This window comes from Saimiri boliviensis, chromosome 5 (genome assembly GCF_048565385.1).
Source record: "Saimiri boliviensis isolate mSaiBol1 chromosome 5, mSaiBol1.pri, whole genome shotgun sequence".
Taxonomy (NCBI): domain Eukaryota; kingdom Metazoa; phylum Chordata; class Mammalia; order Primates; family Cebidae; genus Saimiri; species Saimiri boliviensis.
The window spans coordinates 74,557,214-74,583,992 of NC_133453.1; the positions used below are offsets into that span (position 1 = coordinate 74,557,214).

At 34.9% G+C, this 26,779-nt stretch overlaps 1 protein-coding gene across 7 annotated transcripts in view; it reads left to right on the forward strand.

Moving 5' to 3' along the window:
* The window catches only part of SCN3A (sodium voltage-gated channel alpha subunit 3), a 108,961-nt gene that overhangs the window by 65,477 nt on the left and 16,705 nt on the right, over positions 1–26,779 (forward strand). For all 7 annotated transcript variants that reach the window (XM_074399577.1, XM_074399572.1, XM_074399575.1 and 4 more), the window contains 6 exons: positions 593–766; positions 1,737–2,093; positions 3,827–4,297; positions 16,004–16,124; positions 17,598–17,752; positions 18,515–18,688. In XM_074399577.1, the coding sequence (XP_074255678.1) occupies positions 593–766; positions 1,737–2,093; positions 3,827–4,297; positions 16,004–16,124; positions 17,598–17,752; positions 18,515–18,688 (1,452 nt within the window). The remainder of the gene's footprint in view (positions 1–592; positions 767–1,736; positions 2,094–3,826; positions 4,298–16,003; positions 16,125–17,597; positions 17,753–18,514; positions 18,689–26,779) is intronic.

The following is a 26,779-nucleotide window of genomic DNA, read 5'->3' on the forward strand; positions in this document are numbered from 1 at the left end:
TAGCTACTATTCAATACCAGAATTAAAATGTAGACCACGAAGTGTTTTCCCTGGAACTCTAGCAGATTCATTCAATAATATCACTCTATTTAATAAAATGCTCTCCTAGAGCAAAAAAGAAAAAGCTAGATTTGGCTGGGTGTGGTGGCTCACACCTGTAATCCCAGCACTTTGGGAGGCTGAAGTGGGCAGATCACTTGAGGTCAGGAGTTCGAGACCGGCCTGGCCAATGGGATGTGAAACCCCATTTCTACTAAAATTACAAAAATTAGGTGGGAATGGTAGCCCACATCTGTAATCCCAGCTACTCGGGAAGCTGAGGCAGGAGAATTGCTTGAACCCGGGGGGCGGAGGTTGCAGTGAGCCAAGATCATGCCACTGCACTCCAACCTGGACAATAGAGGGAGAATATGCAAAAAAAAAAAAAAAAAAAAAAAAAAAAAAAAAAAAAAAAGCTAGATTTAAATTGATTTGTCACATTCTCTCACTTTAAATTTTAGATAATTTTATTCCTGTTAATATGCTTTATAAATTCATATAGCATCAGTGTTTTTCAGTGCTCTTGCAGCAGTGCTGATCTCTATTTTTTTAGGTCTTCACTGGGATCTTCACAGCAGAAATGGTTCTGAAGATCATTGCCATGGATCCTTATTACTATTTCCAAGAGGGCTGGAATATCTTTGATGGAATTATTGTCAGCCTCAGTTTAATGGAGCTTGGGCTGTCAAATGTGGAGGGATTGTCTGTACTGCGATCATTCAGACTGGTATCTGTTTATATATCCCTGTTGCTCATTGGCACAACCTTTATTTTGAAATTGAATCAATGTATATTTATATAATTATTAATTTTAATTTTAAATTTTCATCAATATGTGATATACTAAGAATATATATAAACAACCCCTTTAAAGCTAAGTATAAACAGTTTTCTAAGAATGATGAAAGTGGTTGAAATACTTTATAATGATTTGGTATGTAGGGCACATTTAAAAACCTACATGCACTTTCTAAAACTATGTTTTAAGTTTATGAAGTTTTCCTGGACTTACAGTCTGTAAAAACATGCAAATAAAAATTTTAGGCCCTAATTTATCTTAGCTTTCTATTAGCCCTAGTTCTATTAATGGGGACTGCTTTAAAGTAACATGTGAGAAAATATTTGATGTTTCTAGCATCTTAAATAATTGTATAACAAACTCTGAATTACAGCAAAATTTTATTGAAAAATATGTGAAATTTTTATTGAAAATTAAGCAAAATGTGTATTTCTTTCATATTGAAGGGCAGCCTTTCTATACATTTTTATCACATTATTTAGTTTATTTTACTTTTATATTGGCCTATAAAACTATATGATTTATACTTTTAATATTTCTTTTTACTCTCCAAAATAGAACCTGAAGGTAACATTAGTTTGCTAAATTTAAAAATGTCTCTAATCAAAATACCAATTTGTTTACATGGCCATATATTTTGATGAATCAGAAATGTTTTTGTATTTCTAAAATGTTTAATTATTTTTATTTTTGCATTTAAATGATAGTATAACCTAATTGACAATTCTAACATTGTTAACACGATTTTTTCTGGATTTGAAATTGAATTAGTTCAGTATATTTTGAGTGTTTACATCTACCACATGTGATTCTATAATACTGTGTAATATAAAATACTGTCTAATGTCTAACATTATATTATGATTACTACTAAGAGCATCTTTTCACTTGATTACAGCTTAGAGTTTTCAAGTTGGCAAAATCCTGGCCCACACTAAATATGCTAATAAAGATCATTGGCAATTCTGTGGGGGCTCTAGGAAACCTCACCTTGGTGTTGGCTATCATTGTCTTCATTTTTGCTGTGGTCGGCATGCAGCTCTTTGGTAAGAGCTACAAAGAATGTGTCTGCAAGATCAATGATGACTGTACCCTCCCACGGTGGCACATGAACGACTTCTTCCACTCCTTCCTGATTGTGTTCCGCGTGCTCTGTGGAGAGTGGATAGAGACCATGTGGGATTGTATGGAGGTCGCTGGTCAAACCATGTGCCTTATTGTTTTCATGTTGGTCATGGTCATTGGAAACCTGGTGGTACGTATGTATTACAAATGTTCATAAATTAGAACAAGAGCATACAGTAGCTAGGAAGGTGGCCAGATATGGTACACATATCTCTGGTTTATAGTAAGTGGCCTAAACTGAAATCCCCCTATTAGCACTCTGAGAATGAGCAAATTATTTAACTTCTCCTGGGCTCAGTTTCCCCATTGTTTGTGACATTGAAATAACAAAACTGAAATCATATCGTTGATCTAAAGATTAAATCATGTGGTTTTATGAATGTCTGGGAGGTATGAATATTAGAGGTTTCTTTCTTTATTCTTAAAGGAAAAATGAATTTTTATCATTAAGACGAATTGTATCCTAATATTGTTTTGATAAGATAATGACCTATACCAAATCTAAAAAGACAACTATCTATTCTATATTCGAATTGCTCTTTGCATGTTCATAGTTTATGTAGTTTGCTTATTCAGAGACATAGGTTGCTTACTACCACATTTTGAAGACACATTTCAATGAAGTAGATCATTATATTTTAGCTATACATTGTAATTATCCAAGTAACTTGGAGGAGGACAAAATGTTTTCTTCCCTGAATTTTCATTACTAAAGGAAAGTCAATTACCACAGTATAAATTATTCATATGTATGGACATTGTCCAGACTCAAAGGACTTACTTTTAACTGTGACTTAAAATCACTAATGTAAAAGCATAGTTTATATGTTTAATGCTTACGTTTCTCAATCATGTGTGGGCAAAGCATTTCTTTATGCCATCATATTGGGCCTTTCCTTTGAAGGATGCATTTCAATACACTTGTTCAAAATAATGCTACTGGGATACCTACAAACATGCAATTTTTTCTCCAGAATAGTAAATTAGGGAGCTCTAGATTCTGAACAAACTATGATACAGAAATAAGGAAACGAACTGGGGCTTTTGCCTTGCATGTCTTCCTATAAACTGCTTCACATATCCCATGACATTCTGAGAGTTAAAATTGCCTCATATTTTCTACACACACACATATACACATACACATACACAAACACACACACACACACACACACACAGAGAGAAAGAAAGAAAAAGAAAACTAACTTATATTATGTGGGTCTAGCCTAAACTCTGGTATACTTTTAGATTTCTCTCCATCTGTTGAGCTATTTGAACACATAAATTTCAAAATGTATTTGATGGGAAATGTGTTAAATCTTATGCAATTTGCACTTAGAAATTTCTGCTGTTAAAAGTTTGTAGCCATTGGGCTAAAGGAATTCGTATTTCAAGCACATCATTTTGCACGTATCATCAGGCTATTAAGTAAATGAGTTTATTCATTATACACATGAAACTAGAAATTCCCTAGGAAAAAATGGTAAGATGAAGTAAGATACAATGATTAAGATGAAAGTATCTTTTTTTCTCTCTCATTAACAAAAACCTTGAGGGTGGGATTTTGTCTTTTCACTGCCAAGCCTGAGTAGGTACTATTTAAATCTTAGAAGCTCTACTTTTCTACTGTCCCTCCCAATAGGAAAGAAAAAAGAGGTGCTTGTTTTATCATTTTGCCCTTAGGGCAGGATGTCAGGTCCTTTAAATAATGAGTGACTTAGACATGGCATCTGAAACATAGTAAACATTCAATAAATATTTGTTGAAATAATTTTAGCAAGGATCTATGAGTTCCCTTTTTAGGATGTTATTTTAATGTGTATTTCAATATTAATATAAATTTTTTCTCTTTTTTTCTTTTAGGTTCTGAACCTCTTTCTGGCCTTATTGTTGAGTTCATTTAGCTCAGACAACCTTGCTGCTACTGATGATGACAATGAAATGAACAATCTGCAGATTGCAGTAGGAAGAATGCAAAAGGGAATTGATTATGTGAAAAATAAGATACGGGAGTGTTTCCGAAAAGCCTTTTTTAGAAAGCCAAAAGTTATAGAGATCCATGAAGGCAATAAGATAGACAGCTGCATGTCCAATAATACTGGAATTGAAATAAGTAAAGAGCTTAATTATCTTAGAGATGGGAATGGAACCACCAGTGGTGTAGGTACTGGAAGCAGTGTTGAAAAATATGTAATTGATGAAAATGACTACATGTCATTCATAAACAACCCCAGCCTCACTGTAACAGTGCCAATTGCTGTTGGAGAGTCTGACTTTGAAAATTTGAATACTGAAGAGTTCAGCAGTGAGTCTGAACTAGAAGAAAGCAAAGAGGTAAGAATGCTTTTAAATTTTTTGTTGCAGTTCTTATAATAACCATGTACTACGGTTATTTACTGTTTTCATTGTGCTTATATGCATTATTAAAAAGTAATATTGAAAGTCATATGTATATAGTAATGTTGAAAAATCACAAGATACTCTTTATTGGGAAATCTATTTATGGAAATTCCAACTTTTCACAGAAAATTACCATTCTGATTATTTAGTATATTCATTTTCTTGATCGTTTAAAAATGTGTTTAAAAACAGCTACTCAGGAGGCTGAGGCAGGAGAATTGCCTGAACCCAGGAGACGGAGGTGGCAGTGAGCCGAGATCGCGCCACTGCACTCCAGCCTGGGCAACAAGAGCGAAACTCCATCTCAAAAAAAAAAAAAAAATGTGTTTAAAAAATGTGGCCTTTCAGGCTGGGCTTGGTGGCTTATGCCTGTAATCTCAGCACTTTGGGAGGCCAAGGAGGCTGATCTCTTGAAACCACGAGTTCAAGACCAGTCTAGGCAACATGGTGAAATCTCATTTCTACAAAAAATGCAAAACTTCACTGGGCATGGGGGCACATGGCTGTAGTCCCAGCCACAGAGGAGACTGAGGTGAGAGGATTGCTTGAGCCCAGGAGGTATAGGCTGCAGTGAGTCATGATCACATCACTCTACTCAAGCCTGGGTGACAAAGCGAGACCCTATCCCCTCTCCAGAATAAAGTATCCTTCCAAAAAAGAGATGTTTTAAATACATTACACTCTCAACTACATTATGTTCTTTTAAAAATTCAGTGAACTTATTTCATTGATCCCTTACTCTCTATTAGGTTTTGCTATGATTTTTTATGTGAAAATGTTGTGTACTTTTGTTCACGTCTAAAAGTCTTACTCACTATGACAGAGTGTTTCATTTATGAAAGTGTCACACACATTAGGAAAGTGCAAGTCAGACTGATTATGTTTTGCCCAGTCAAGGATGAGCAAATCTGTAGTATTCCAGAGTAACTTGAAAATACTAAGAACTAATTTAAAAAGCTTCAGTTGGAGGCTATAGCTAAACTATAGATTTAAAAACCTAGTCGTAATGTCATATTACTAGGAAAGAGGAAAAAAAAGAAAGGGGAAGGGAAGAGGAAGGAGAGGGGAGGCAGAAAGAAAGAAAGAGAAAGAAAGGAAAGAAAGAAAAGAAAAGGAAAAAACAAAAGAAAGAGAGAGAGAAGGAAAGGGGGAGGGAAGAAAAAAGGAAGGAAGAAAGTAAAGGAAGGAAGGAAGGAAGCGAGGGAGGGAGGAAGGGGATTAAGGAAAGGAGGGAAGAAGGAAGGGAGGGAGGGAAGGAAGGAAAGGGAGAGAGAAGGAAGGAAAAAGAAAAGAAAGGAAGAAATAAAGGAAGGGAGGGAAGGAAGGGAGGGAAGGAAGGGAGGGAGGGAGATTGTTCCTATTGTATGATAAGTATTCTTAAGTTTCTATCATAGTAGTAATGGTATTAATCCTTCAATTCTGTGTTGTGGAAAAGAGGGTTGAAATTATTTACTATTATTTATTTATAAACATTTAATATATAAGTACGAAGTAAGTCTAGCACAGATCGAGTTATAAAAGACACCTTTTAACTGGAGGGTATAATGTTGACACCATGGGAACCAGACCAACAATGTCTGATTTTGTGAGCATATTTTGAAACTCTCTTTTTAAAATAAGTGTATCAGCAGAATTTGATCTGAAATCCTTATCATGGGTAGCTGACAATCTTACAACTCATAGCTTCCAGACTTTTTTTTCCAGGTATTTTAGAGATGCTGAAAGATAGTGTAATAGTAAATTGGAAAATATTTTGAAAAAGGTAAAAATACATACAACATTAAGTAATGATATTCTTTCTCTGAATTTCATTCAAAGTCTCCTTAGTGAGTTCAATTCTAATGTATGTTACTCATTCTGGCAAACTAAGAATTCAACTCTTAATTTTATTCCCTATCACCTGGCATGGATTTATGTAAGAAGAAATACCAATCAATTAACAAGCACTTACTGAGCACTTTTTTGTTAATTCAGCAATCTGCTGGATGCTAGGGGTAAGGAAGAATTAAAGGAGAGTTCTATAAATAAAACTCTCCTTCAAGGAAATCTCAGCATATTTGAGTAAACTAACATGAACTCATGAAATCATTAAAGACTTAATAAAAAGTTTAATCCTGTCGAGTTGCCCATAAGGCTATAGGTACTGAGGACAGCAAGAGTAATTGCTAAATGGAAGAGATAAAATTAAAATAGGCCCCAAAGTTTGGGTCAAATATAGATTAATAGAAAGCAAAAGTGAGCCGAGATTGCGCCACTGCACTCCAGCCTGGCGCCTGGAGACAGAGCGAGACTCTGTCCCCAGCCAAAAAAAAAAAAAAGAAAAGAAAAGAAAAAAGAAGAAGAAAGCAAAATGCTGAAGCTTACTAAAGAAAAGCTAGAGCTGACAGTAAACTTGGTATTAAAGAGAGTTCAGTGTTATCATTGCAGATTATCATGCAGTGATAATCTACATGTAGTAAGTGTTGGTTGAAAATATAGTGGAAAATATGTTTAAATGTGTGAGGTAGATTCAGATTATAAAGTTTTAAAGTAAACCCAAGAATTTGGAGTCAATAGGGAGCTATTTTCCGTTCTGAAGCAGTGGACGTCAATTGGAAAGTGGTGATTTCAGAACATTTATTTGATATCAAAGAGTAAAAGAGTTTAGCCTGGAAGATAAGAAAGATTATCTTGGGGAATGTTGTGATAATTATTCGATAGCAATGAGGTTATGAAATTCTCAGATACGGTGATTAGTAATGAGAACTGAGACTAATTGGCAACTAACTTGACAAACCTACTAAAGAATCTGGGAAAATGGAAAAACAGCAATGTCACTTTCTGAAATGGCCTTTTAAAAAGGCCACCTGGTTTATGTTGGAAAAAGGAGTTCTGTTGGGATATATTAAATTAGAAGTGTCAGTGTTGGGAAACGAAGTCTGGGTTAGGGGTCAGGGTTTAAAAATGAGGTACAATGTTTGATAATGCAGATGTTTAATAATTAGATGATTTCTTGAAAATAGAGGAACTCATCAAATAAGTAAGTATAAAGTGAAAAACAAAAGAAAACTAGAGGCAGAGTAACATAAAAAGCTTGGGGTCAAAAAGAGGTAGAAAAGCTAAAAGGTAGAGAAACTTTTTATGAATTAATACTACAGAATTTTTTCACATCAGATTTATGGAAAGCAAATCCTACCAAACAGTTGGTTTCCAAATTGTTTAAAAAATTTCATAACAACCACAGATATTTCAAATAACTGCTCATTATCATGTCTTTTTAGTGGCTTAAACATCATAAATTTAGAATAGTAAGACACAGATCTCTCCCTTGTTATCTAGTCTTGGAAAACATTTCTTACCTGAACAAAAGTATCTTATGGGGTGATTTTCATAACTACTTTATCCTCTTTCAAGCTAAATTTTGAATACATAGAATTCAATCACAAAATGTGATGAAATTATTTAAAATGCATAAATATGATAGTGGGAAAAATCATTCAACAAATATAAAAGTATGTATTTTTATAAAGCTGGAATAAAAATTTAAATTATGCACAGTAATATTAAATTCAATGATAAATTTTATGTTAATGATTTGGTAAAATGAATATTTTAAAAATGCACCAAAAAGTAATAGGGCAACTCTCATATATGCTCACACAAAGATAAAAAGTAGACAGTTTTTAAAATAAAAAGCCAATATCAGCATATTATAATATTATAGAGCAAATCAGAGGAATTCTAGCAAAGCCTATTTTTGATTTGAAACTTCCAAAAGCTACTAGCATACTTCAGGTGCACATTTATATTGGCTGACTTAATTCCTTTTTAATTGCTATCACACACATATGTACACATTTAAAATAACGTATCTATAAAGTGACGTTTTGGTTCATGTTTCTTAGGTTTTTGACCACAAGTAGCAGGAGAACATTGAACTCTACTTTGCAGAACACTTTCTCTTTGCTAATAAAATGAGCAGTCATATAAGTTAAACCCACCAGAGTTATATATTTTTCACTAAAAATATTGCATGAAATGTTTGCTTGAAGAGATGACAGTAAATTAATACTTAATTTAGATGATATTTGGAAACTATAGTTACTGTATTTCTTTTGTTCATTTTTATAATAAAGAATACTTGACTAGTGTAGCTAAAGAGACATGATCCCTATAAGTTTTTAGAGATAAATATATGAATTGCTGTTATATAAGTTAAATATGTGTGTATATGTATTATATCTGTATATATGAATACCACTAACGTAAATAGGTTGCTGGTATGGAAGCAAATTTAAACTTTTGCATGAAAAAAAAAGTTAGGAAATTGAAGGCATGCATTTCAAAATAGCGATTTTTTTTTAATCTTGCAAAAACTTGGAATTATATGATTCTTTTTTACAAGCTCTAATGTAGAATTTGTTTTTATATTTTTTAAGTTATGATTTCTTGAAATTTTTATATAACTATGGATTTTTACAATTTATTTCTTAAAAGATTATTCATTTGTCTTCCTAAGCAAAGAATATAGAATAAATGCTTTTAACAATCCTATTTGCAGTTGAATTCCAAACACAATCTAGCAATATCATACTGTGACCTTCACTGCTTACCATTTTTACTTCTCACAGGAGTAAAATCAAGCTGGAGCCATCAAGAATGCAGCTCTGGTGTTTTTTAACCAGCCAGAGGCTCGTGCCACCACTTTTACCCAGGTTACCCAAGCAAGTTGTACATGTACAATCACGTTCTAAATGAATTTTGACTGGCCTGCATGCTACTCAGCTATGTTCCTTCCCCTGCCATGGCAAGGAAGTGCTAGACTTGCCCAGCTGCTCTCTGCTGAATCGTGTGACACATCACAGCATGGTCAGGCGAGATGGGCAGTCCCAACATCATATTTAATTCTGCTAATGAGTTTTCTATTTTAGTCATTTAGCCTTTTAAAATCAATTGCATGCTCAATAAAATTTATAGTATCTATTTTAACACATGATAGGAATGTTTATGTTTCAATATAGTCAGGGACTTAAGAGAGCATGCATTTTTTTGTTTCTCTGCTTTTATTTCATTAAAACAAGACCACAATTTTTTGTTGTTGATTCAGCCTTTATAAGTAAATTGTATTACCAAAATAAGCCTCACAGGGGTTTTTTCTGATAGTGCTGCCATTTTCAGATTATTATATTCAGATCGATGAATATAATTTTCAACCTATCCAATTCATGTGCTCCAGATGAAAATGTTTGCTTTCTTGTTTGTGGGGAAAGGTTCTGTTTAAAAAAAAAAAAAAAAAAAAAAAAAAAAAGAGTAGGGTGATCCTGAGGTTTTGGAGATGAAGGGCCATAGTCTGTATGCATTTGGGCAACACATATCTTGGATTTTCATGTAGTTTAGGAAAAGTTATGTCTGCAAAACCATAGTGATCAGTGTAAAGTAACTTAAAGAAGGAAAGTATCATAATATATGGGCTGAAAATTTGTTGCATCTTGATTATTAATTGGTCTAGTGTACCCATTTTTTATTTGAAATTTCCATAATCTATGTTAATTTCTCCCTAAATATTCTACCCAAAACTGACCAGGCAAAAAGGAGACTTGGAAAATTTACTATTTTTCAGTTATTAAGTATTAATTTTAGTTTTGTGAAGAGTAAAGGGCATCTCCCAAGATTATTGTAGATTTGTGGCTTAATGAGCTTTGGTTTTATTCTGATGATTCAACTTTCTCCATTGCTTACTGGAATCTCAGCCAGAGTGTGGGGTTCTGGGAGGGAAATTTGAAACAAAAGTGAAGAGTTCATAAATATTGGGCAGTTTTCAAGGTTCTGGTGACAAAGATTATATAATTAGTTTGAGGTTGTCTCTAGGTTTAATTCATACATAACCTTATTTTCCTTAGGAATAATTCAGAATTAGTTGCAGAATGCAAAAAAAAAAAAATCAGAAATAAAATTACCAATAAAAAATAGAAACAAAGATACCATTCACAGTGATGTTTACTCAGCATCAACTTTTTAGATTTAGGAATAAAACAACATTTTAGTCATTGAAGAAAATCTGATTTATTTCTTTCTTATTCACCAGAAAAAAATATAATTAAATGGTACTGGCATATTATTATTTATGCTCTGTTTATAACAGAATTTACTCCTTTTCAGAGTCTTTATGGAAACTTTGAAAATAAATGTTTCACTAAAGTCCAGAGCATGTGCCCTTCTGGAAAATGCTTTGTGCTGTTTTTGGAATTTGGAAAGCAATGGAATAATGACTTTAGCTTTCAGTTTCTCCGTTACATGGCCAGTGCCTTCTAAATGCTTTTTGCGAAACTGAATGTGAGGCAGTTCTTTGAGAGGAGCAGATGAGTGTGTGAACAGACATTTAAGCCCATCTCAACCTTTAGAGATGGTCTTGGTTCTTTAGTGTATTTGTGCTGAAATAAAACTCAGTTAAGACTAATTCAGATGAAAACTTTGGTATCCTTTCTGACAATAAATGGCCTTTTTCATTTTCCTATTTGATGCCCTTTTACCCTACTCTTCAAGTACAAAATAATTATTTTCAGTTTCACATAGCATGTTCTTATTCAGGCTATTTTAAAAATAAAAGGAGCACCATGGGTGTTGTACATTTAACATATGTTCAGGCAAACCAGATGGTGGTGGTTCATATTTTTAATCTTTCAATAAGTGATTGAGAATAAAAGAGCTACTGGTCTTGTTCTTCCCACCTCAGACAAGCAACCCAGAGGCTTCACTGTGTGGCTGTCTGTTTTTCAAGTGAAATATCATAAGTCAAGATATGGTTATGCATATCCAAAAGATCAGACTAAGGCCCTAATAGTATGTGTGACCAAAACTTTCCTCTTCTACTAGCAAGACAAAAATCCACAATTTTTTATTTAGAGAAATGGTTAGATTTTAAAGGCAATCTGTAATGGCTGAATCTTTTATTTTACCTCTTGAATCATACAGCAGTTTGTGAGAGTCAAATATTTGATAGCTGACTGAAAATAAATGAAATGTGAGCGCATTTCAGTGGAAGTAGGCCAGTTGCTAACATTCTCTTTTATCTCTGAAAGTTAAATTTCATTATTTAATTGTATAAAAATCAAGAGCAATATTTGTCATATGGGGAATTTCTATATAAGATCATGCTATTGGGGGGGGCAGGGAATGGTCTCATGGCCTTTTATGGGTGCTAACTCTATTGCTTCTTATGTCGAAATAACCCATTCCTGTGAGTAGTATTGGTAGTTAACCTTCTTGAAAACTTCATATTCAGGTACCATGTCTTTGAGGACATGGTTCTTGGATCAGCGTGCAGCTTCCACAGCATTGCGCTGGGCTTCTGCTACAGGCAGGCATGTTTTCTGCGGCTGAATTAGGCCTGGAGAATGTTGCATCTTCAAACCTGCTTTCCAGTGTGCATTTGTAGAGCATAAGCCATCATCCCTCTGTAGACCCAGTTGCTTCTACAAGGGATGGAAAAATTTAACCTCTAAGTGCCATAATATATTGGAGCGGTAGGGAGACAATAGTACAAGAAAACAAGTTAGAACTTGTACTATGTGATTTAATATGGAAGCTTTCTATTATTATGCCTATATTCCCAATTATATTTTTCTAACAAGTATAAATTTTAGAAATTTAGTATAGTCATCGAGTTCCTTAATATGGTAAATTTAATTTCAGGTTTCTTTGCTTTTTTTTATATCATTGTAGTATCACAGCTATGGCAATATAAAGAAAGTAAGTTATTCTTTATATTTATCATTGGTCACTTGCTTTTAAATCAGTTATATGCATTTAAATAAATTCGGAGATCATTTTGGTTATGGCTATAAGATGTATTACGAACTACCCTTGACTAGAATGTGAATGCCAAAGTGTTGAACCTAATTAGAAAATGTTTAGATTATTTAGATTATACCAATATATAGAATTATGGATATAGTATAGATACGTATTATATAGATGTATAGAATTTAAAATGCTTATATAGTTTTTCAGGGTGTAAATTAGTGATTCAAAAATACAGCAGTAAACCTCTTTATGTATCCAGTGACTAAAGCATATCAAGTAGTAGATCATAATTGGTAAGTTGATATAACTTAATAAGAACATGTTTCACAATTTAATTTATAACTGTAGGTAAATGCATAACTTTAGAAATTTTATATAATTGATACAGCATTTTCATAACTTCATAGAATTAAAACATCTGTACTGTCCCATGATAAAGATGTGACCTATGGTGTTGAAAAGTCATATAGTAGCATTTCTGACTAATAAGATTACATTGGCCAGGCGCAGTGGCTCACACCTATAATCCCAGCACTTTGGGAGGCCAAGGTGGATGGATCACTTGAACCCAGCAGTGTGAGATCAGCCTGAGCAACATGGCAAAACCCTATCTCTACAAAAAATTAAAAATCAGCCAGGCACAGTGGCATGCACCTATAGCCCCACTACTTGGGAGGCTGAGATAGGAGGATTGATTGAATCTGGGAGGTTGAGGATACAGTGAGCCATGATCATGCCATAGCATTCCAGTCTGGGCCACAGAGTGAGACCCTGTCCCAAAGGAGGGGGGATAAAAAAGATTAAATTATGACTGAGACAGATTCTTCAACTTGGGTGAGTTGACTTTATGTCAAATGAAGATGCCTCCCATAAAACACTTTTTGGTGAAATGAAAATTAACCTACCATCTTCTAAGCTTTGGTTCATGAGAGTCCTGGAAGCTTGCCAAAGATTTGGCAAGACCCTCTCTGAGCATTCCCTGAGGAGCTTTCTAGAGCCTAAGTTAAAAAAGACTATCTTTATAATCAGAAAATCTCTGGAATAACATTAAAGCAATTCCCCAGGAAGTGGGTTCTACTCCTTGGACGATAGTAGAATGGTGGCAGGGTATTGTTCTTGCCTGTTTTCAAAATGCCAGAAGAGAGGTGAACTATCTGTGATCACTCTCCCTCACTACTTTAAGATGTATAAATGCATAACCTCCAGAGCAATTAGAATAGAGATTATTTATATCCAAACAAGTTAAGTCACATTCACAAATTTATGTAATCTAAAGATCATCCCAATAACAAAACTACACCCAGAGGTCCATATATGTAAACGATTGATTCTATTGTCATTTTGATTAGTGACTATTAGGACTTGTGTGGTAAAGGGTTGTTTTAAATATGCAAGTATCTGTATTAAACATAAGACACCAGTAAAACATACGGAAGAATTATAATGTTAAAAATTAAACATCTCACAATTATATTAACAGTGGTAAAATGGGAAGTGAAGGGTGAGTATTTTTTCTAAAGTTTTCAAATGGAAAAGTACATGTGTATATGTGTGTATACATGTATAATGACCTTCTTTCCTCATATTTCCTTATTGAATGTATGCTAATATTTTTGAGAAATATCTTGGAAATACATGTTTTTATTATTAATATACATTTTTATTAAATAATTCCTATTCAATAAGAAAATCTATTTTCTAATATAATTATATAGACTCAGTCAGAACTAGATAAGTTATATATCAAAATGGAGAGATGAAATTATCTAAAGACTATAATTCTCTCTATAAAGTAACATTCAGATATATCCAAACATTCATTTATTCACTCTTCATGAACTTAATATAACTATTTAGTGTCTGTTCTATACTTGGTGATATACTGGCTCTTTTGGCATATATATGTGTGTGTGTGTATGTAGTTGGTATATGTGTATGTATATATGTATATGTATGTAAATATGTACATATATTTAGGAGAATATTTGGTCAAAGGAAACAAGTATAATACATTAAATTCACGAAGAAAACCGTGCAAGAAAGAAAAGCTTCATAGGGGACGCTGAGGTTGATGATGACGAGGCTCAGAAGTTCTTGAGTTTGGATTAGCCAGGAGAAAAAAGAAGAAACAGGGAACTTTTTATAACTAACCTCAAATACTTTGGTTTCATACTGTTATTATTTATGCAGTGGATATTATTGCTGTCACTCATCAAAAGCCATAATAACTAACCCAAAAACTACCAGTGAAATTGAAAGAGAAAGTTAGTTGCTGAGACCAAATATTATCCAGTATTTTCTTAGTTACACCAGAAGCTGCTACAATTTCAGCCAGTGGTAATTTTCCTAGGTCTTTCTTAAATGAATAAAGATATCCCAGCTATAAAATGCAGAAAAATCCTAGGAGAGGAGAAAGATATCTTGGCTTTCCCACCTTTTCATAATGAATAGGAAATTAATGGTAAAAAATTTTTGTGCTATTATGATCCTAAGAACTATCAGTCAAAAATGATGACCTAGCTTCTCTCTTTACCATACTCCAGCCTAGGAGGTATTCTACTAAAAAATTGTATTTTGACTTAATGTTCATAATACATATATTTGGACATGGCTAATGTCAGGTTAACGTCACCTTTAAAGTAACATCACAGAAAGCATCATCTGGATGCTACCCTTTAATGGGTTCACATTATAAAATAGTCAACTACATTTGCATTATGTCTTCATTAAATCAGGAATTCTGAGCCCAATTTCCCCAACATGAACTGTGTTTAGAGAGTCATTTTGGTCTTTTTAAAAATAGCACAGTAACTCTTTCAGAAGGCTTGGGGAGAGTGACCCTAACACTCAGCTATTAAAGTTAATGGGGGCTTTGAAACCATTAACATGTCCATGCACTATTCTTTCATCTTAAAAGCTTTACCTTATCTAGGTTGTGCTGTATGTCATGTCTTTGCATCCATTTTCATAAAACATTGCACAATTGTGTCTTCCCAAGTGATCTCAGAGTACTTATTATTTATGCTTGTAACATTACAGTAGCTCTTCCAGCCATGTGGCATGTCACAATGATTTATTTAAAGGAAATATTCACAGCTGGATCACACATTGAATTCAGAATATGCTCCTAATGAAAGTCTATAGAGATTCTGGACAATGCCATTTATGAAGAAATTTCCATTTCATTTAGAATTCTTTGGCAAGTATTGAATTTAGTTACACAGTTCAAAAAGAGAGAGAGAGAGAGAGATCCATCATTTTTCTTCTAGTAAAATAAGAAGAAAATTATGTAAGCCAGAGAAAAATACAGCACAAAGTTGAAATATAATGACTGTGACTAATGTTAATGTGCTGCTCTTCCTTTCTAAAATTATAGAAACATGGACAATACTTAGAAACAACTGGTAATATTCTTTGTCCTCTGAAAATTTCCATCAGAAGAGGTGGAGATTAAAATTTTATTTGATACATTTTAATTGATATAATCGTTAGTAGTTGTCAGCATGCCACTTTATCCAACTATTCTTGGTTTAGCCTCAGTATTAACATATTAAGTTATGTCGGTATGGCATTCATATATAAGTGCAGATCATAAAACAAGCTAATCAGTATAATCTACCCTTTCCAAACCACCCACACTGACTGTTGTCTAAACTTTTATTGTCTGATTCAGGTCAGTAGTCACATTATTTTGAATAATCCAACTTGAATTATGTTAAATTATTAGTACACAATTATCAGGAACGCTCATAGAGTTAAATGCTACCATTTTTCTCACATAATAATGACACAGTATTTCCCAGTTAGTTAAATAAAAGGAGAGAAAATCACATCTTTGAAATGGGATTTTGTTTACAGAAATTAAACACAACCAGCTCATCTGAAGGAAGCACAGTTGACGTTGCTCTACCCCGAGAAGGTGAACAAGCTGAAATCGAACCCGAGGAAGACCTTAAACCAGAAGCTTGTTTCACAGAAGGTAAGCAAGCTCTAATGTGATTAAATACAATCTCCCCTTGTTCTTTACAGAGACTGAATACGCCTCATTTAAAGAAAATATTTATGAAACGAGGTGTGGTGGCTTACGCCTATAATCCCAGAATTTTTGGAGGCTAAGGTAGGAGGATTGCTTCACCCTAGGAGTTTGAGACCAGCCTGGGAAATATAGTAAGACTTTGATCCCACCCCCCAACCCACAAAAATAAATTAGCTGGACATGGTTGTACATGCCCATGGTCCCTGCTACCTCAGCCGCAGCTGTATTGTAGAGCTTTTGCAAGAGGTCGAGGCTGCAGTGGGCCATGATTATGCCACTGCACTTCAGCCTGGGCAACAGAGCAAGACCCTGTCTCAAAATAAATACATAAATTAAATAAGACAAATGTTTAAAAGAAAAATAAAATGGTGAGGTGAAGGCATGTTTATCATTGTTTTCCTTTTTTTCTTTTAAAAAGTTATTATATCTAAATTTCCGGATTGTACTTACAGCAATGACTCTTCCTAGAAAATTAAGATGATCTGATAGGTTTTATTATTTTTCTTTCTCCATAATGTGAAGAAGCTGACCCTATGAGACAAATGGCATTCTAGAATGTCATGTCACTGATATTGTAATCCCTTCAGAACTCCTTGGCAATGGTGTGATTTGATTTATAGATGCTGCAGTAATTACATTCCCTCCCTTACAGTTCCAATGTGGTTAATTTGTGCTCTGGCTAGAGCTGTTTGGAGATGTAGCTGTATTGCGGGGCTTTGGCAGGGAAAGCAATAGCTGTTCTCACAGAAAGCAGCACAGTGTCTTTCACACAAATCAATGAATATCTATTATTCAATGTGATTGGATTTAATCTGATGAGTAGTAGCTCATAGACTTACAGCAGAAGAGTGGATGGGAGTTAGAAATAATGTGAAGGCTAGGAGGGGGAGGACAAAGGGAAAAGAGATATGACTGATGAGCTGAGTCATAGGTGTGACTAAGAAAAGCACTGAGGCTGAAAAATAAATTAGCTTCAGAAAATTGACAGTGGCTGATGCCTGGGAAGACAGCGGGATTTTCTGTTCTTGAAATGAAGTAAAAACCCAGGATTACGTCAAAATATGAATAAACAACTCGAACATGTAGTTTTGTCTCAAACCTGAGAGATGCACCTGGACCCTATTTTCATCAATGGCCTTGAGGTAAAACAATCCTGACTGGTGGTCAAGAATGAAACCAGTTACTTAAGCAAATCTAGATAAAATATTTCCTTGAATTCTAAGTAGCTGGCTGGGTATCTAAGTGAGAATGACTCATTTTACAGGAGGGATGCTGAGGATAACTAGGAAATGAAGGAGACCATTACCCCATGAAATGATCACTGGAACTGGGGTGGAGAGAAAGCAAGAACATTTATTTTTTTTTTCCTACTTAAGATTAAAATATATTTTCTAATTAATTATATTTGATTATTAGGATGTATTAAAAAGTTTCCATTCTGTCAAGTAAGTACAGAAGAAGGCAAAGGAAAGATCTGGTGGAATCTTCGGAAAACCTGTTACAGCATTGTTGAGCACAACTGGTTTGAGACTTTCATTGTGTTCATGATTCTTCTCAGTAGTGGTGCTTTGGTAAGTGAAACACATATTGGCAAGAATCAGATTCTGACGAAATAGTTTATTCTCCAGAATTACCAGATGCAAACACGGGGCTTCAGAATCAAAAGGAAAGGCATATCTGTGTCTTGCAGAACCTGGCATCCAAGGTTTAGCAATGCAAAATTCAGTTCAGAACAAATCAGTACCATGAAACAGCCAGATGGAATTTCTCATCTGGTGTTTATCTAACAGATGTTTTCCTCACTGAGACAGCCATTTGCAGAGACATTCTGTAACCACGTTACTTTCCCTGTCAAATACCATCCAATTTTCCCTAATAATTGTATTAACATTTATGAACTAAAAGTGTATTTCGTTTTCTTTTTTCATGTATAATCAACTTATTCTCTCAAAATAAGCCAGATCATTCAGGAAATTGTAGAAAGTAATGTTGGAATAGGTCAATTTTGTTCCTCATTAACAGAACTTCTAGTTATTTCTGAGTTCATATTACTACATTAAAAGCATGGCATGTCTTTGTAGCAGTAATTGCGATAGAGACTTTGGGGTGAGAAGTAGGAAAGAAAACACATTCTAAATCACTAAAAGCATGACATTTCCCTGCCAGCATTTTCAAGTTAATTTTAGTCTTTAGATTTTGTCTGATGTTCAATGTTTATGTAAAATATCAATAATCAAATTATTATTTTGTACTCAGTATTATGCTAAGCAATTTTTTCAAATATTTAGAAGCAAGCCATTGAAGTAAAATAATTTTTTTTTTTTTATTCACAGGCCTTTGAAGATATATACATTGAACAGCGAAAGACTATCAAAACCATGCTAGAATATGCTGACAAGGTCTTTACCTATATATTCATTCTGGAAATGCTTCTCAAATGGGTTGCTTATGGATTTCAAACATATTTCACTAATGCCTGGTGCTGGCTAGATTTCTTGATCGTTGATGTAAGTATCCTAAATGATTTTTATAAAATCATTTTTAAAAGAGGAAAATTTGACATTTCGCGTATTTCTGTGATTAAAACTGACTTTCACTAAAGATGACATAATTACGCAGTTATTTAAACAAAACTGTAATATAGGCAACAATGAGGAGTATCTCATGGGAAAGAGAGAGGAGGTCCTAAAAACATGGGTGGTGGTAAGAGAAAACACAGGGAGAGATGTTCTGTACCACAAACAAGACAGTTGCTATGTTTTTGAAAGTTAGGTACCTCAAGGTAAGTAATAGCTAAACAATATGTTAATTAACAGATGTAAGCACTTAGCTTATTAACAGTTCAGTTTAAAATTTAAAACAAATCTTCAGGAGGCAAAATCAAAACTGACTGATGCCAGAAATTGTGTGAACTGCACTTTAATTCCTTCCTAGAGTATGTGTGACTAAATAATGTTAAATTAACCTATGTACTGAATTCATTCAGCCACAGCCACATACCCACAGACACAATAAAATGCTTTTCCATTTTTAAATCGGTAGTGAGATCCCAAAAGCTAATCAGATATTTGCCATGCAAAGGGTTAAGTGTAGGTCTGTTCTGAATCTGATTACCCTGGGGTGAGTAGTCATAGGAACACTGCCATTACGGCATCCATCTGACTCGCAGCCTGTTTTTTTATTATTATTATTCCAAACGGAAAGGACTGGGACAACATGACAGTCCTCTGGCCCCTTGTAGTCTGTGATATTCCATTGCACGAGGCTTCACAGCCTCCTAACAAAACAAGGTGCTTCAAGCTCTATCTTTAGCTCTTTCCTAGCAATCACAAAGTACTTTATTTTTAGCTCTCATATTTCCCGATATGAATCAATGATTTCCATACATTACATTCATTCTTTTTCTCATTTTCAACAAGTCTGGATCTATCCAAATGCTACTCCTCTTCCTCCCACAAATACCTACTCACAATTCTATGACCAAAATGTGTTTAACTCTTTAAATTGATAAGAAATCTGCTGCCAAGTCACTTTTAATAAACCAGAAATGACTTTCAATTTCCTTGGCTGGCCTTTCATTAATAATAGAGATGAATTTCAGCATAGCTCTGAAAAGCTATTCAAAAATGGAAACTTAGTGTTTTCACATTCTGCAGCTAGAATGGACCTTAAGGATATCTAGCCTTTATTCAAGACGTGAGGAAACTAAAGTCTCAGTTTAAATTAAATTTTTGGAGAGAGTACAGCTACTTAATAACAAGTTGATATGTGTCCAATTTTATTAAATCTCAATCCAGTGCTCTTTTCCCCTCATAGATTTTCTGCCTAATTGATCCAGTATAAATGTATTAGTTACAATAGGCAAATTGTGTGTGTGTGTGTGTGTGTGTGTGTGTGTGTGTCAGACTGGTATCAGACTGGCTTTGGGATTTAGCGTTTAAAATCTCCACCTCTCTGTGAAAGATAGAACACTAAATACATTCAATGATCCTTTCTGGTTCAAAAATATTTTATTATGTATGAAGATTATTATTATTTTTATTGAGATGGAGTTTTGCTCTTATTGCCCAGGCTTGAGTGCAATGGCGCAATCTCAGCTTACCTCCACTTCCCAGGTTCAAGCGATTCTACTGCCTCAGCCTCTGAGTAGCTGGGATTACAGGCACCCGCCACCACACCCAGCTAATATGTTGTATTTTTAGTAGAGACGCAGGGTTTTGCCATGTTGGACAGGCTGGTCTTCGAATTCCTGACCGCAAGTCACCCACCTGCCTCAGCCTCCCACAGTGCTGGGATTACAGGCATGAGCCACCATGCTCAGCAAGATTATTTAAAAATGTGATCGAAGTTTTCTAGAAAATTCTGACTTACATTTACTGAACTACTGCATTGTACTTTAAGTATTTCTATGTACTTTCCTTATATAGAAAATATGGTTATGATGTAAAAATCTCTTGCAGTTGGGGGTTTTGCCTCTTGTTTTTATCCTTGCACACCTAACACAGACACTTAGACATCTACTGAGTAATGTTTCAATGAATGAAAAAAAAAATGTTACCCCCAAATTACTTTGCTTTTAGTGACTAAAAATTAGCAGATTGGAACTGGGAACTGAAAGCCTTCTACCTTTAGGCAAGTTTTTGTATCTCAAGTGGGTCTATTTTCTTAGTTTTCCCAAAGCAGGGGTTAAATACCTGAATTAATGCAACCTCAGATAACAGCTTGTCCTCAAACTACCGGGGATTCACTAAACTAGTAAACATAAGGTTAAAACAATTTTCGAAAGTATAAGTGAAATGGACTTAAAGAGTTTAAAGTTCATAGGATGTATCACTGTAACAAAACTAAACTGTTACAGAAGTGTAAAGAAAGGAAGCAATCAGTGAAGCAAGAAAATAAACAGAACACCAAGAAAATGTTTTTTCAAATGAATCTTTCAAAAACTGCATTCATATACTTGAGAATCAGGCTTATGTAAAAAATATAACCTCTTCAATTCTCTATCTAAAACTAGATTTATAGTGAGTTATCTTCCTAATCTCCTAAAATTCATTCATTTATTCAATAAATAAATAAATAATCCTTATAAAGGATTACATGCCATTCAAGACAAATGAGAAATGAACAAGACAGACCGAGCCTTGCTAAAGCTTAAACTCTTTGGGAGGAGAGGAACAGACAATAAACATGAAACAAGTACATTCTAAAGATAAAGGCAGATGATGATCACTGCTATGACATAAAACAGGGTACTGGGCTGGGTGACTGCATGGCTGGAGAGGTGGAGATAGGACAGGAGCAGTGTGTCACCCAGTGTCCAGGAAGGTATCTAAGGAGGTGAATGGGAGAAGATGCCAGTCATTCGAAGACCTGGAAGAAGAGAGGAGAAGCAACAGAAGGGCCTGAAGTGGGAATGAGCCAAGGAGATTCAAGAGACAGAAAGAATACCAGTGTACCTGTATGTGATAAAACATTAGTGAGAGTGGGAGAAACCGGACTCAAAAAGTACATAGAGGCCATGGCAAGAAGTTTATATTTTATTGTAATTTACTATATATTGTATATGTTAACATTATGTAATCTAATATATATTAGTTATAATTACAATGAGAAGCCCCAGCAGCAGGATAAGCAGGGATCTGATCTACTGTTACAGAATGATCACAGCTGGCTATGGAGAGGAGGAGGCAAAGAGTGGAAGCAGAAAGATCAGTTAGGAAGTTGTTTTAATAATGCAGGAAAGTGGAGATTTTAGACTAAGGTGGTGAGACTTACTGATGGGCCTGATATGTGGAGTGAAGAAAAAAGAGGATTCAACAAATGGATTTTCCTTCACTGTGAAGAAATGGGCAGAGGATAGAACCACTAACAGGGATGGGGAATATTAGAAAAAAGGTTTGGCACAGTAAGTAGATGGTGGGTGGGAAAGAGATATATTCATTTGATATATATTCATTTTTGATGCTTGTTGGACATTCAAAACAAGATATTGAACTTTATACAGATCCAGATCTCAGGACAGAAGCCAGAATCTGATATATATAAATTTAAGGGTCATCGAGATGAATATGGTATTTGAGGCTATGAATGTGTTTTAGCTCACCTAGGCAGAGTGCAAATAAACAAGGGAACACAGAACCAAACTCTGGGGACATTATAACATTTAGAAGTTGGGAAAAGGAGAATCAGCCAGTAAATTAGACTGAGAAGTAGTAATTAAAAGGAAAACAAAATGTGCATGATGACATAGAAACCCAGAGAAGATAGTTGTTTTGTTCCAAAGGAGAGGGGATCCATTTTGTCAAAGCCTGCAGTGAAAAAAAGTCAAAGATCAAGCAATATTGGTATAGAAGATTGACTTTTGAATTTGGCAAAATTAAGGTCATTGGTGTTGTGGAAGAGAGAAAATAATGAAGATGAAGCAATGAAAACAGCAAGTACAATACTTAAGGATGGAATCGAGGACAGCTGAACTCTGCTTCTGTCTTCCAAAATACTGTACTAGAAGGACCACTTTTTCAGATTGTGTACAATTCTTTTCTTCTCGATGGAAGGTCAAAAAGTTACTATGTTCAGTTAAAATATATATATATATATATATATATATATATATATATATATATATATATATATACCTTACTATACCATTCTATAACTACACAAGCTATAGTATAAATGTTGTTGACCACACAATGAACTAAATACGTAGTTTAATATTTATTTAAAACGTATTGAAAACATCAGATTTTTTTTTGTGGTCATCAGTTTTTGCACAGTCGTCTCTGAGAAAATGCATCTGAACGTCTCTCATAAAAAACCTCAGATTTGATTCTAAAACATCCTAACATGCTAATGTGTGCAAAACAAACTCCAGTAAAAAATTCAGCCATCATGAAGTGTTTATTGCCCGCAGGTGATTTTCACTAACAGCACAGGTTAAAAGGAGATGGTTGATATTATGGTTTTGGAATTCTTTTTCTACTTAATCACAGGCTCCTTGGAATCCCATCAGCTGCTCTGTTGGGGTGAACAGAAGCAGCATGGGAACACTCTCTGATCCTAATACATATTTCCAATTGCCAGCAACCTCTAGTTCCTAGGATCTAGTGGTTCCTGCCTTAGTTCTTGACATTTATTACTGACATATTGGCATCCTCAATAATTGAGCTAGCTTGTTAGTAGTAGTAATAGTAGTATCAAGATATTATGCCCAGTACTTTGTAAGCACTTATTGTGGGAATGGCACTAATTAAGAGCCTTACATAGTAATAGTAAAAATTACTACCCTGACTTAAAGCTTACTGTGTACTGGTGCCGCCCAAATCACTTTACATAAGTTAACTCATCTAATCTTCAAAATACTGCGTTCCTAACCTCTACATTACAAACCTCGTTATAAATGTCTCCTTTATTTATAAAGTGTTTATTAATCTTTTTAACATGCTTATGATTTTTTATTATTATTTCTATTTTGCTACAGGTTTTATCTCTTTTTCATGGGTCTAGAAATGTTATACAGCTAGTAGGTGGTAAAGCTACCTTTACCCAGCACTGGGTTCTTTGATCCATATTTTACAATAGGGCACAGATCTATTTGGTACATTGTGCTGAACTAGTGAAATACTTCCCACGTGACACTGAAGGTAATTGCGTATAAGTGGTGGTGAATGAAAACAAGGAGATGGTGGCATGCTAATATGCAGACACTTGCCTTGAATTTTATCTAGTGATCTTGTGGAATTAGAATAAATCAAAAGAGCTTTGGGATAAAAGAGCTAAATAGCTATAAATTATTGTCATTTCATATCAATTTCTGATCTCTCTCTAAACATATTTCCATGTAAATGGTCTAGTATATGATTTGACTTTTTCTATAAATGTCTCTTAGAAATGATTCATGTTGCCCTTTTTTTGGAATAATTTAATTCTCCTTTAGTATTGTTAATTAATTAATAAGACAACTTTCTCACTGGCCAGGTAATCCTACCAATGTAGCTATAAATTTCTATAGCCTATTCTTTGAAAGATTATGACTTTTAATGGAGATCTATAATCTCTGATTCTGGTCTCTTGTTGAACTCTAACCCATACTTCTAACTGCTTCCTAGATAATACCTGCTAATACAAAGGCTATCTGCACATATTCATCATATTTCCCCTCTAAGTCATGCATTTCTTCCACATTCCCTACTTGGTCTGATGGTAATGTTTGCACAAATGCAGGCCAGATGTCATCTTCAGTCTTTCTGTCTTTAACCCCTCGCAACCAATTTATCAGCAATTTCTTCTCCATTTTACTGACTAACAAATGAACGGAGAACCTTGCCCCTCCTCTTCAGCACATCAACACCAAGCACATCAACACTGCAATCAACTGGACCAAGCAATAGCTTACTAAATGTTCCTACCTCAAGTCACAACCTCTGCAAATATGTATCTTAGGAAGACCCAACATGACATTTTCTTTTTCTTTTTCTTTTTTTTTTTGAGATGGAGTTTCACTCTTGTTACCCAGGCTGGAGTGCAATGGCACGGTCTAGGCTCACCGCAACCTCCACCTCCTGGGTTCAGGCAATTCTCCTGCCTCAGCCTCCTGAGTAGCTGGGATTACAGGCACGCACCACCATGCCCAGCTAATTTTTGTATTTTTAGTAGAAACAGGTTTTCACCATGTTGACTAGGATGGTCTCAATCTCTTGACCTTGTGATCCACCCCCCTGGGTCTCCCAAAGTGCTGGGATTACAGGCTTGAGCCACCGCACCTGGCCCAACATGACATTTTCTCTCCTTAAAGACCTCCCTGTGTGATGCAATTCATCAGCCAGGATTCTAAATGGTGACAGTAAAGGCAAATAAGCCTTATCATATGTAATATAGTAACAACCAAGCTTTATTGAGCTGAAATTGTTATTTGTCTTCAATGTGTAATTCACATAATCTTCACAACAACTTATGTGGCATCTACTGTCACCTTCCTAGTTTGTAGATGGGAAAATTGAGGTAACAGAGTAGTTACCTCGTTAAGTAACTATATAACATACATTCATTCTGTAAAATGTCAAAGACAATTCATACCTTTCCAAAAAGAAATAATTACACCTGGAGATACAGTCATAATTACACACTTTATAAACAGAAGTAATCATGCTCACTATGAATCAAAATTGCACTTTAAAATTTTTTCTAGTAGTGTACTTGATTGAAGATGATGTATCTTCAACCAAGTATCTTCAACAAAGATACTCTGATTTGTTCTTTTTCCACATAAACAACATATAGTGTTATTTTGATTTAATCATCTTTAAATTGCCAAATTAAGATTTCCAGATAAGGAAATAAACGTAGAGAGATCACCTGATTCAAAGTCCCCATTTTAAAGACTCCTCCCCCACTGCAAATATTGTCTGGATTGTTTAAATGAAATTCCTGTGAAACTCATGTCTTCTCTGTATCACATTGTAGTTCCCAATGATGAGTGCACCAGATTTTACTCACCTTTTCCCCAAGGATGAACGCTTACATGATCTTCCTGCTATTATAAACAGTACCACAATGACCAAAGTGTTTGCTTTTATATAGCATGCAAGCATTGTGAATTTTCTTATTATGTACAAAGACTAATAAGTAAACCGTAAAGATAAAAGTAGAAGAGAAAGCGAATAGGTGACCGTTGAATTACAAACTTACAAACTCCCCTTACATAAAAATAAATTATCCTTTTTTTTTTTTTTTTTTTTTTTTAAGGTACAGAGTCTCTCTCTGTCACCCAGGATGGAGTAGTACAAGCATAGCTCCTGCAACCTCAAATTCCTACACTCAAGCAATCCTCCTGCCTCAGTCTCCCAAAGTGCAGGAATTACATGCATAAGACACCACCCACAGCCTGGACTCCCATGTCTGACTGAGGTTGCATAGGGACTGCACTTCCCACAGCCACTGGAAGCCTGCACTCTTTTCCTGCTGTACACCTTACTCACCCCAACTGGCCAAATCCCTCTGTCAGCAATATTCCCAACCTTCCATCTTCACTAGAGCCCTCTGCTACCATTCCCATGGCAGCTTTGTATCTGCCCGTCACCACTACCTGAGCCCTTTTCTAGGAACTACTCAGCAGATAGGAAGTAGGGCTCCTCTGTGGTGGAAGCAGGAAGGTGTGCACCTAGCAATCTGAAATTCTGGGTGTCTTTGTCCTAAGAAATATTTAGTTAATTCATATGCTATTTAAGCCCCTTAGTATTATTAATGGGAAACCTCAACTTCAGGATATAGTGAAAGAGACATCTGTGGTGTCGCACGGAAACCTAACAACAGTGTAGATAACTGTTTCAGTGTTCTGAGCTCCGTAGCAAGTACAGATTTTACTATAGAAGTTGTGAAGGTGTATTTTTTTTTTTTTTTTTTTTTTTCTGTTCTCTTGAAGAGTTGGAGATCCTTGGGTGAAGGGACTCAAGAGTGCCTAGCTTTCCTGTATACAATCTTTCAATCAGTTCTGTTTTCAGCCCCATCCATTGCCCTTCTGTTTTTGAACAACCAAGTGCTTCCAGGTCCAGAGCCTTCTGAGCATTCGTTGAAACAATTTAGAGTTTTTTCTGCAGGCA